This window comes from Salvelinus namaycush, chromosome 12, assembly GCF_016432855.1.
Source record: "Salvelinus namaycush isolate Seneca chromosome 12, SaNama_1.0, whole genome shotgun sequence".
NCBI classification, from domain to species: Eukaryota; Metazoa; Chordata; class Actinopteri; order Salmoniformes; family Salmonidae; genus Salvelinus; species Salvelinus namaycush.
The window spans coordinates 34515112-34526978 of NC_052318.1; the positions used below are offsets into that span (position 1 = coordinate 34515112).

The 11867-nt window shown below is 47.1% G+C and overlaps 1 protein-coding gene across 1 annotated transcript; it reads left to right on the plus strand.

Moving 5' to 3' along the window:
• The first annotated feature begins 133 nt into the window (after positions 1-133).
• On the plus strand, positions 134-11867 carry ppm1nb (protein phosphatase, Mg2+/Mn2+ dependent, 1Nb (putative)). The gene is made up of 3 exons (XM_039004740.1): positions 134-912; positions 1821-2392; positions 11724-11867. The coding sequence occupies exons 1-3, from the start codon at positions 516-518 to the stop codon at positions 11865-11867; spliced, it is 1113 nt and encodes a 370-aa protein (XP_038860668.1). The 5' UTR covers positions 134-515.

Consider the following 11867-nt stretch of genomic DNA (forward strand, 5'->3'; position numbering starts at 1 on the left):
GTGACAGCGCATGCATGACAGGGATGAGCTATGCTGCTCAGGGATTGGTCTACATAAATAGCCAACCAATCACAGATGAGGCAAACAACAAGACTAGGGGAGAGTTGGAGAAAGAGGGAAGTGCTATGAAAAAGAGAGGGAGAAGGTGAAATCACAGGACTACAGAGGAGAGGCAAAGCTAACAAACACAGAGCAGGGATGAATACAGGAGAGAGTGCAGATCAGTGAGATCTCCAGAGAGAACAGGAAGAGAGAAGAGAGGACTGAAAGGAAGGAGATGGGCAGAGAGAGGGGGGTAAACAGCAAGCAGCAGCACAGAGAAAATCAATCAGCCAGACCAATAGCATCAGCCTGGTGAAGCCATGCTCTGAAAGGCTTCGAGAAGCGGGGCTACGCAGGCAGCACACGGCACGGTACAGGCCTAGCCAACAGCCCTGGCCCACAGGCCGACAGGCCCACAGCGGGGGGGAGAGGGAAAGAAGACACCCAGAACCACACTGTCAGCTGCTGTAACCATGAGGACAACACGGAAGGGGAGTGTGGAGATGCCTGCATTTGTCCGGCAGCTGGTGAAGGAGACAGAGAAGAGGGTCAGCTCCTTCTTCAAGGGAGGGGGGCGTGGAGGGGCAGAGCACATGCAGGGGGAGGGGGAGGAGGTGATCCCCAGCCCCTACCTGGACCGTCCCGTCCTGGACAAGCTGACTGAGGAGGGCTGCTCCTGCTGGGGCCTGACCTACGCCCTGGGCAGCATGCAGGGCTGGAGGGCCAACATGGAGGACTACCACAACTGTGTGCCTCAGCTGGGCGCAGGGCTGGCAGACTGGAGCTTCTTTGCTGTGTTTGATGGGCATGCGGGCAACCAAGTGGCACAGTATGCCTCACAACACCTGCTGGATCAGGTCCTAGCTACAGGTGAAACAAACTTAGACAAAATGTTATCATCTGTGTTTGACATACTTCTCATGTTACTTAACAGCCTGTTTCATCTCGTAGTTTAAATAGATGCTTGATACAAAAGAGATGCGTGAACAGATCTTCATATATTGAGTTGATGACTCATTCGAGGGCAGATATTTATATGTAACATTAAGCTCATCGGGGTAAAGCATGTGACTCCTCAGTGATGTATTGAATAGCCTATGTTAGAGAGGTTTATACCTGGTAATAACTATAAATAATCACTACATTTTAGGTTACTGGAGATTAGCAAGATAAAGTAGCAGTGTTGTGGTAAAATATATACGTAGCTGACCAATAACACAAATCATTTTAGCCACTGCTTTTACTGCCTGTGTGCAGTGTGTACTGACTTCCTATGTATACTTACTGCTTGTGTACTGTATGGCCTGTGTGTACTAACTGTATGGCCTGTGTGTACTAACTGTACGGCATGTGTGTACTAACTGTACGGCCTGTGTGTACTAACTGTATGGCCTGTGTGTACTAACTGTATGGCCTGTGTGTACTAACTGCACGGCCTGTGTGTACTAACTGCACGGCCTGTGTGTACTAACTGTACGGCATGTGTGTACTAACTGTATGGCCTGTGTGTACTAACTGTACGGCCTGTGTGTACTAACTGTACGGCCTGTGTGTACTAACTGTATGGCCTGTGTGTACTAACTGTATGGCCTGTGTGTACTAACTACACGGCCTGTGTGTACTAACTGTACGGCATGTGTGTACTAACTGTATGGCCTGTGTGTACTAACTGTACGGCCTGTGTGTACTAACTGTATGCCCTGTGTGTACTAACTGTATGGCATGTGTGTACTAACTGTATGGCCTGTGTGTACTAACTGTATGGGTGTGTCCTGTAGGAGGGATCGGGCCAGAGGACCACCCTGATCGGGTGAGAGGGAGCTTCACAGATGGCTTCCTACACACAGACAAACACCTGCTGACTGCAGCCCGCCGTGAGGGCTGGGAGCGGGGTGGCACCACCGTGACCTCCACTCTCATCTCACCACGATACTTCTACTTCGCCAACTGTGGAGACTCGCGTGCCATGCTGTGCCGGGCAGAGCAAGTGTGCTTCTCCACTGAGGACCACAAGCCCTACAGCCCTCTGGAGAGGGAGCGCATCGAGAGCGCCGGTGGCTCCGTGTCCCTGCAGCGCATTAACGGCTCCCTGGCTGTGTCCCGCGCCCTGGGGGACTTCAGCTACAAGGGGGCAGAGAACCGGCCGCCCACCCAGCAGATGGTGTCTCCGGAGCCAGAGGTGTGTGTGGTGGAGCGGTCGCCCGGGGATGAGTTCCTGGTGCTGGCCTGTGACGGGGTGTGGGACACGGTCTCCAACGATGAGCTGTGTGCTTTCATCCGCAGCCGTCTGCGCGTCTGCACTGACCTCAGGGACGTCTGCTCCCAGGTCATTGACCTCTGCCTCTATAAGGTCAGTACCCAAGGTCACCTGTAGATCAGTACATATGGACCACATCAGTGATCTGTTAAAATAGTTCCTTCATGTACATGTTGGTGCATAAGTGTATCAGTTCGCTGTCAACATGTGGATGCACTATCCTCAGTGTAGACAGGGCAAAATGTTCTGATCTGGTTAAACATGAGCCACACAGACTGAACATTAGTTAATAAAACGTGATATTATTTTGGCAGAGGCTATGGCTTTGTTTTCCATTACATAATAATAATCCCATGAAATAAGATTATCGAGGATATACCAAAACTCAAAGAGTACCTTCTGACCTTCGCAAGGCTGAGACAGACCACTGGGACATGAGAATGTATGACGTCACAATACCTTTACAAACACATACCCACTAGCACACACCTATTGAACACATACATGGCAGACATATCAGTGTGGATGACGGATCACCACCTCAAGCTGAACCTCGGCAAGACGGAGCTGCTCTTCCTCCCGGGGAAGGACTGCCCGTTCCATGATCTCGCCATCACGGTTGACAACTCCATTGTGTCCTCCTCCCAGAGCGCTAAGAACCTTGGCGTGATCCTGGACAACACCCTGTCGTTCTCAACTAACATCAAGGCGGTGGCCCGTTCCTGTAGGTTCATGCTCTACAACATTCGCAGAGTACGACCCTGCCTCACACAGGAAGCGGCGCAGGTCCTAATCCAGGCACTTGTCATCTCCCGTCTGGATTACTGCAACTCGCTGTTGGCTGGGCTCCCTGCCTGTGCCATTAAACCCCTACAACTCATCCAGAACGCCGCAGCCCGTCTGGTGTTCAACCTTCCCAAGTTCTCTCACGTCACCCCGCTCCTCCGCTCTCTCCACTGGCTTCCAGTTGAAGCTCGCATCCGCTACAAGACCATGGTGCTTGCCTACGGAGCTGTGAGGGGAACGGCACCTCCGTACCTTCAGGCTCTGATCAGGCCCTACACCCAAACAAGGGCACTGCGTTCATCCACCTCTGGCCTGCTCGCCTCCCTACCTCTGAGGAAGTACAGTTCCCGCTCAGCCCAGTCAAAACTGTTCGCTGCTCTGGCACCCCAATGGTGGAACAAACTCCCTCACGACGCCAGGTCAGCGGAGTCAATCACCACCTTCCGGAGACACCTGAAACCCCACCTCTTTAAGGAATACCTAGGATAGGATAAAGTAATCCTTCTAACCCCCCCCCCCCCCCCCCCCTTAAAAGATTTAGATGCACTATTGTAAAGTGGCTGTTCCACTGGATATCATAAGGTGAATGCACCATTTTGTAAGTCGCTCTGGATAAGAGCGTCTGCTAAATGACTTAAATGTAAATGTAAAATGTAAATACTCTGTGAGCTGAGCTGGGCTGGCTTTGACTATCATATCCTCACCTTAGTATGGCTTGGCGGTTATATAACAGTGTTCCAGTTTAGAGATTCTGCTCAACGACCTGAAAATGTCACAGTTTCTAATGCTCTCACACACTTCACCATCATAGTCGAAGGGCGAGTCAGTTCAGTTGTGCATGAAGGAGCAAGTAGGCTATTCATGTTCCTGAAGGGAGACAAAGTGCTTTAGCTTTGCTGTGTGGAGGGTCAGTCATATACAAAGGATAAGGTTGCGTACAGCATTTGTGCATCAGACTCTGCTTTTATTAGCCCACCCAGGTCACATCAGGATCGGACACGAGGAGGGGGTGCGAGGGGATTATTTAAAATACTCTTTGAAGAGGTAGGATTTCAAATGTTTTCGGAAGATGAGCAGGGATTCTGCTGTCCTAGCTTCAGGGGGAAGCTGGTTCTGGGCCAAGAGACCACAGGTGGCAGAGCGGAGTACTCAGGTTGGGGTGTAGGGTTTGAGCATAGCCTGAAGGTAGGGAGGGGCAGTTCCTCTTGCTGCTCAGTAGGTAAGATCTATGGTCTTGTAGTGGATGCGAGTTTCGACTGGAAGCCAGTGGAGTGTGTGGAGGAGCGGGGTGACATGGGGGAATTTGGGAAGGTTGAACACCAGGCGGGCTACAGCATTCTGGATAAGTTGCAGGGGTTTGATGGCACAAGCGGGGAGCCCAGCCAACAGCAAGTTGCAGTAATACAGACGGGAGATGACAACTGCCTGTATTAGGACCTGCGTCGCTTCCTGGGTGAGGTAGGGTCGTACTCTATGGATGTTGTAGAGCAGGAACCTGCAAGAGCGAGTCACTGCTTTGATGTTTACAGAGAACGACAGGGTGTTGTCCACGCCAAGGTTCTTTGCACTCTGGGAGGGGGACATTTGAGTTGTCAACCTTGATGGAGAGGTCTTGGAGTGGGCAGGCTTTCCCCGGGAGGAAGAGCAGCTCCATCTTGTCCAGGTTGAGCTTGAGGTGGTGGGCTGACATCCAAGCTGAGGCACACTATATATACAAAATTATGTGGACACCCCTTCAAATTAGTAGATTCGGCTATTTCAGCCACAACCGTTGCTGACAGGTATATAAAATCGAGCACACAGCCATGCAACCCCCACAGACAAACATTGGCAGTATCATAGGATGCCGTCATAGGATGCCACCTTTCCAACAAGTCAGTTTGTCAAATTTCTGCCCTGCTAGAGCTGTCCCGGTCAACTGTAAGTGCTGTTATTGTGAAGTGGAAACGTCTAGGAGCAAAAACGGCTCAGCCGCAAAGTGGTGGCTCAAAGAAAGGGACCGCCGAGTGCTGAAGCGTGTAAAGATCGTCTGTTCTCGGTTGCAACACTCACTACCGAGTTCCAAACTGCCTCTGGAAGCAACGTCAGCACAATAACTGTTCGTCAGGAGCTTCATGAAATGGGTTTCCATGGCCGAGCAGCCCCACACAAGACTAAGATCACCATGCGCAATGTCAAGCATCAGCTGGAGTGGTGTAAAGCTCGCTGCCTTTGGACTCTGGAGCAGTGGAAAATCGTTCTCTGGAGTGATAAATCACGATTCACCATCTAGCAGTCCGACGAACTAATCTGGATTTGGCGGATGCCAATAGACGCTACCTTCCCTAATGCATAGTGCCAATTGTAAAGTTGGTGTAGGAGGAATAATGGTCTGGGGCTGTTTTTCATGGTTCGGACTAGGCACCTCAGTTCAAGTGAAGGGAAATTTTAACGCTACAGCATACAATCACATTCTAGACTATTCTGTTTTTCCAACTTTGTGGCAACAGTTTAAGGAAGGCCTTTTCCTGTTTCAGCATGACAATGCCCCTGTACACAAAGCGAGGTCCATACAGAAATGGTTTGTCGAGATTGAGGTGGAAGGAAGAAGTTGACTGTCCTGCAAAGAGCCTTGACCTCAACCCCATCGAACACCTTTGGGATGAATTGGAACGCCGACTGCAAACCAGGCCTAATCGCCCAACATCATTGCCGACCTCACTAATGCTCTTGTGGCTGAATGGAAGCAGGTCCCCACAGCAATGTTCCAACATCTAGTGGAAAGCCTTACCAGAAGAGTGGAGGCAGCAACTCTTTATTAAATATTAATGCACATGATTTTGGAATGAGATGTTCGACGAGCAGGTGTCCACATACTTTTGGTCATGTAGTGTATTTGCCAGGCACGCAGAGATGCGTGTTGCCACCTGGGTGTCATCCACATAGCAGTAATAGGAGAGACCATGCGAGGATATGACAGAACCAAGTGACTTGGTGTATAGAGAGAAGAAGAGAGGGCCTAGAACTGAGCCCTGAGGGACACCTGTGTTGAAAGTATGTGGTGCAGACAGATCCGCTCCACGTCACCTGGTAGGAGTGGCCAGCCAGGTAGGATGCAATCCAAGAGTGTGCAGAGCCTGAGACACCCAGCCCTGAGAGGGTAGAGAGGAGAATCTGATGGTTCACATTGTTGAAGGTTGTGGCTAGATCTAGGAGGATGAGAACAAACGAGAGAGTGTCAGCTTCGGCAGTGTGGAGAGCTTTCGTGACACAGAGAAGAGCAGTCTCGGTTGAGTGACTTGTCTTGAAGCCTGACTGGTTAGGGTCAAGAAGATTGTTCTGAGAGAGATAGAGAGAGAGTTGGTCAGAGACAGCACACTCAAGAGTTTTGGAAACAAAAGACAGTTATACCGGTCTGTAATTTTTGGCGTCAGAGGGGTCAAGTGTTGGTTTCTTGAGGGGAAGGACTCTGGCCATTTTAAAGTCAGCGGGCCACAGCCAGTGGTCAGGGATGAGTTTATGAGGAATGGGAGGTCTCCAGAGATGGTCTGGAGAAGGGGATGGAGTAAAGAGAGCAGGTTGTCAGGCGGCCGGACCACACTAATCGCAGGATTTGATCTGAAGAGAGAGGTAGAAAGAGGTCAAGGTGTAGGGTAGTTCTGTGTGAGTGGGACCAGTGGACTCAAAAGGCTGAGGGAATGAGAAGGAAATGTGGTCAACCTTCTTTTCAAAGTGTTTGACAAAGTCATCCGCAGAGCGGGAGGAGGAGGGGAGGATTCATCTTTTACTGCAATGGGCTCAATCAGGGTCACAAAGAGTGTATCTTGGTCGTCTTTAACACATTTACCTTGAAACAGAAGTGTACACCTTACACATATGGTTATTGGCTTAAAAAAAAAAAGAAAACACCTGTACCGTGTCAAATAGAGTTGAAATTTAATCCATTCCAATATTACACTTTATATACTGTACATCACAGAATATAACACCTGTTTGACATAGAAACATCTGACTTTCTGCAGGTTTTTGAAATAATCTTTATTAATGAAATTATAAAAAATATGAATAGCATTCCATCCATGAGGCCAAAGAGGGTAGTTTTTGACTGCAGGAAAGGGCTACGGGGGAGGTGAAGGTCGAAAAGAGCCAGAAGCTTGAAATTTACAGTGATGGAAGGTAGGTGAACAGCCTCTAGTAAGATGAGGTCAAGCGTATTGCCTGCCTTGTGAGTGGGAGGAGACTGGGAACAGGTGAGGTCAAAAGAGGCAAGGAGGGGAAGAAAGAGTTCAAAACACTGCCAGAGACAGACCAGGAATCCCACATCGTTGTGCATGCAGGGTTCACTAAATTAGAAGGGTTGCAGCCAAGGGGTGGGGTGCATCTGTAAAGCCTACAGGGGAGGAGGGAACAGGTATAGAAAACACACACATAGTTGGCAAAGCTACAAAAGATCAAAATGAGATCATCTGAAAATAACTAAATCAAATCCAATTTTATTTGTCACATACACGTTTAGCAGATGTTATTGCGGGTGTAGCGAAATGCTTGTGCTTCTAGCTCCAACAGTGCAGTAGTATCTAAAATTCACAACAATACACACAATACACACAACCTAAAAGTAAAAGAATGGAATTAAGGAATATATATATATTAGGATGAGCAATGTCAGAGTGTCATAGACTAAATACAATAGAATAGAATACATTATATACAGTACCAGTCAAATATTTGGACACACCTACTCAATCAAGGGTTTTTCTATATTTTTACTATTTTCTATGTTGTAGAATAATAGTGAAGACAAAAACTATAAAATAACACAAAATATATTTTATATTAGAGATTCTTCAAAGTAGCCACCCTTTGCCTTGATGACAGCTTTGCACACTCTTGGCATTCTCTCAACCAGCTTCACGAGGAATTATTTTTCACCAGTCTTGAAGGAGTCCCCACATATGCTGAGCACTTGTTGGCTGCTTTTCCTTCACTCTGCGGTCCAACTCATCCCAAACCATCTCAATTGCGTTGAGGCAGGGTGATTGTGGAGGCCAGGTCATCTGATGCAGCACTCCATCACTCTCCTTCCTTGTCAAATAGCCCTTACACAGCCTGGAGGTGTATTTTGGGTCATTGTCCTGTTGAAAAACAAATGATAGTCCAACTAAGCGCAAACTAGATGGGATGGCGTATCGCTGTGGAATGCTGTGGTAGCCATGCTGGTTAAGTGTGCCTTGAATTCTAAATAAATCACAGACAGTGTCATCAGCAAGGCACCCCCACACCATCACACCTCCTCCTCCATGCTTCACGGTGGGAACCACACATGCGGAGATCATCCGTTCATGTACTCTGCGTCTCACAAAGACACGGCGATTGGAACCAAAAATCTCAAATTTGGACTCATCAGACCAAAGGACAGATTTCCATCGGTCTAATGTCCATTGCTCATGTTTTTTGGCCCAAGCAAGTCTCTTCTTATTACCGGTGTCCTTTAGTAGTGGTTTCTTTGCAGCAATTCGACCATGAAGGCCTGATTCACGCAGTCTCCTCTGAACAGTTGATGTTGAGATGTGTCTGTTACTTGAACTCTGTGAGGTGCAATCTGAGGTGCAGTTAATTGCCGATTTCTGAGGCTGGTACCTCTAATGAACGTATCCTCTGCAGCAGAGGTAATTCGGGGCTTCCTTTCCTGTGACGGTCCTCATGAGAGCCAGTTTCATCATAGCACTTGGTAGTTTTTGCAACTGCACTTGAAGAAACTTTCAAAGTTCTTGAAATTTTCCGAAATGACTGACCTTCATGATTTAAAGTAATGACTGACTGTCGTTTCTCTTTGCTTATTTGAGCTGTTCTTGCCATAATATGGACTTGGTCTTTTACCAAATAGGGCTCTTCTGTCACAATACAACTGATTGGCTCAAATGCATTAAGAAGGAAAGAATTTCCACAAATTAACTTTTAACAAGGCACACATGTTAATTGGCTTCTCAAATGACTGCCTCGCCTGGTTCACCAACTACTTCTCAGATAGTGTTCAGTGTGTTAAATCGGAGGGCCTGTTGTCCAGACCTCTGGCAGTCTCTAGGGGGTGCCACAGGGTTCAATTCTGTGGCGACTCTTTTCTCTGTATATATCAATGATGTTGCTCTTGCTGCTGGTGATTCTCTGATCCACCTCTATGCAGACAACATCATTCTGTATATATCTGGCCCTTCTTTGGACACTGTACTAACAAACCTCCAAACAAGCTTCAATGCCATACAACACTCCTTCCGTGGCCTCCAACTGCTTTAAATTCTAGTAAAACTAAGTGCATGCTCTTCAACCGATTGCTGCCCGTACCCTCCCACCTGACTAGCATCACTACTCTGGATGGTTCTGACTTAGAATATGTGGACAACTACAAATACCTAGGTGTCTGGTTAGACTGTAAACTCACCTTCCAGACTCACATTAAGGATCTCCAATCCAAAATTAAATCTAGAATCGTCTTCCTATATCGCAACAAAGCCTCCTTCACTCATGCTGCCAAACATCCTCGTTAAACCCTCGTAAAACTGACTATCCTACCGAACCTTGACTTCGGCGATGTTACAAAATAGCCTCCAACACCTACTACTCAGCAAACTGTATGTAGCCTATCACTGTGCCATCCGTTTTGTCACCAAAGCCCCATATACTACCCACCACTGCGACCTGTGTCCTCTCGTTGGCTGGCCCTCACTACATATTCATCGCCAAACCTACTGGCTCCAAGTCATCTATAAGTATTTTCTAGGTAAAGCCCCACCTTATCTCAGCTCACTGGTCACCATAGCAACACCCACCCGTAGCATGCGCTCCAGCAGGTATATTTCACTGGTCATCCCCAAAGCCAACACTTCCTTTGGCCACCTTTCCTTCCAGTTCTCTGCTGCTAATGACTGGAACAAACTGCAAAAATCTCTGAAGCTGGAGTCATATCTCCCTCTCTAACTTTAAGCATCAGTTGTCAGAGCAGCTTACCGATCACTGTACCTGTACACAGCCAATCTGTAAATAGCACACCCAACTACCTCATCCCCATATTATTACTTACCCTCTTACCCTCTTGCTCTTTTGCACCCCAGAATCTCTACTTGCACATCATCATCTGCACATCTATCAGTGTTAAAATGCTAAATTGAAATTATTTCGACACTATGGCCTATTTATTGCCTTATCTCCCTAATCTTACTACATTTGCACACACTGTATATAGATTTTTTTCTATTGTGTTATTGACTGTACGTTTGTTTATCCCATGTGTAACTCTGTGTTGTTTTTGTCGCACTGCTATGCTTTATCTTGGCCAGGTCGCAGTTGTAAATGAGAACTTGTTCTCAACTGGCCTACCTGGTTAAATAAAGGTGAAATAAATAAAATAAAAATTGAAATGCATTCCAGGTGACTACCTTAAGAAGCTGGTTGAGAGAACGCCAAGATCGTGCAAAGCTGTCATCAATTCAAAGGGTGGCTACTTTGAAGAATCTCAAATATAAAATATATTTTGATTTGTTTAACACTTTTTTGGTTACTACATGATTCCATGTGTTATTTCATAGTTTTGATGTCTTCACTATTAGTCTACAATGTAGAAAATAGTAAAAATAAAGAAACCCCTTGAATGAGTAGGTGTGTCCAAACGTTTGACTGGTACTGTACAGTATAGCAAAAATATGTAAACATTATTAAAGTGACTAGTGTTCCATTATTAAAGTGGCCAGTGATTTCAAGTCTATGTATATGTGGCAGCAGCCTCTAAGGTGCCTAGTGATGGCTATTTAACAGTCTGATGGCCTTGAGATAGAAGCTGTTTTTCAGAAGAGAAGTGGTCATAGTTGGAGGTAAGATACTCAAGTAAGAGAGTGGTGTGGAGCCTTCCTCTCTTTCCTTCCTCAAATAACTCTACAGCACCTTCTTTGTTTCAGCGACGGTCTTAGATTTGCAACGAGACCGCCACTGAGAAAACATGGGAGACTGAAGCGCTAGCAATAATTGCCTTGCAGAGGTGAAGAGCACACCTCCATGATACCAATTGCTGATTGCCTATGAGAGGAGAAACCACTCCCCCTCCAATACAGCCACTGATTACGAAGACGACAACAGTCGCAAATTGCCCTGCCCCTTAATCCTGGTTGAGGTGTCAACAATCATCTGCAATTAATAGCAGTCAGCAGTTCATGCACCAAGTAGGCTACAGGGAAGACAGGCAGTACTCTATCATTTGAGAGTGGGGTAATTTCTAGAACAAAGGGGGCCTAATCTTGTAAGGATCAGACAAACACAGAAGAGAAGTGGTCGTAGTTGGAGGTCAAAGGTCACTACTTAGCAGGCTGTGGTAATCCTGCTAGTAGCCTTCTAGTAAGCCTTGTTTGGCACTCACCTGATTTGGCACTTGACCAACAACAATATCTACAGCTCAATACATTTTCACCATTATCATAATGGAGGGAAAGATTATCCTATCTCGCACACTGTTTAGAGAATGCAGCGTACATCACTAAAATTTGTTAACAACAGTCAACCCTCTTTACAAATGTGAGATGTACTTATGTCAGGTCTGTACTGTGTCCTACCATGAGGTCATCTCTGTGTACTGTGACTGTACTAACCCTGGTTGGTTTGTTCTGCTCTGCAGGGCAGTCTGGACAACATCAGCATAATCTTGGTCTGCTTCCCTGGCGCCCCCCAGCTCTCAGCAGAGGCACTACACCAGGAGGCAGCACTTGAAGACCTGCTGGAGTCTAAAGTGGCAGGTGCAGTATTGTGGCGGTCGTTGTGA

What these genes read in the sequence shown, in the direction of transcription:
- ppm1nb (XM_039004740.1), top strand. Translation starts at nt 516, where the DNA reads ATGAGGACAACACGGAAGGGGAGTGTGGAGATGCCTGCATTTGTCCGG. An exon ending in GGATCAGGTCCTAGCTACAG is followed by an intron (nt 913 to 1,820) that starts GTGAAACAAACT and finishes TGTGTCCTGTAG; the next exon opens with GAGGGATCGGGCCAGAGGAC. An exon ending in TTGACCTCTGCCTCTATAAG is followed by an intron (nt 2,393 to 11,723) that starts GTCAGTACCCAA and finishes TCTGCTCTGCAG; the next exon opens with GGCAGTCTGGACAACATCAG.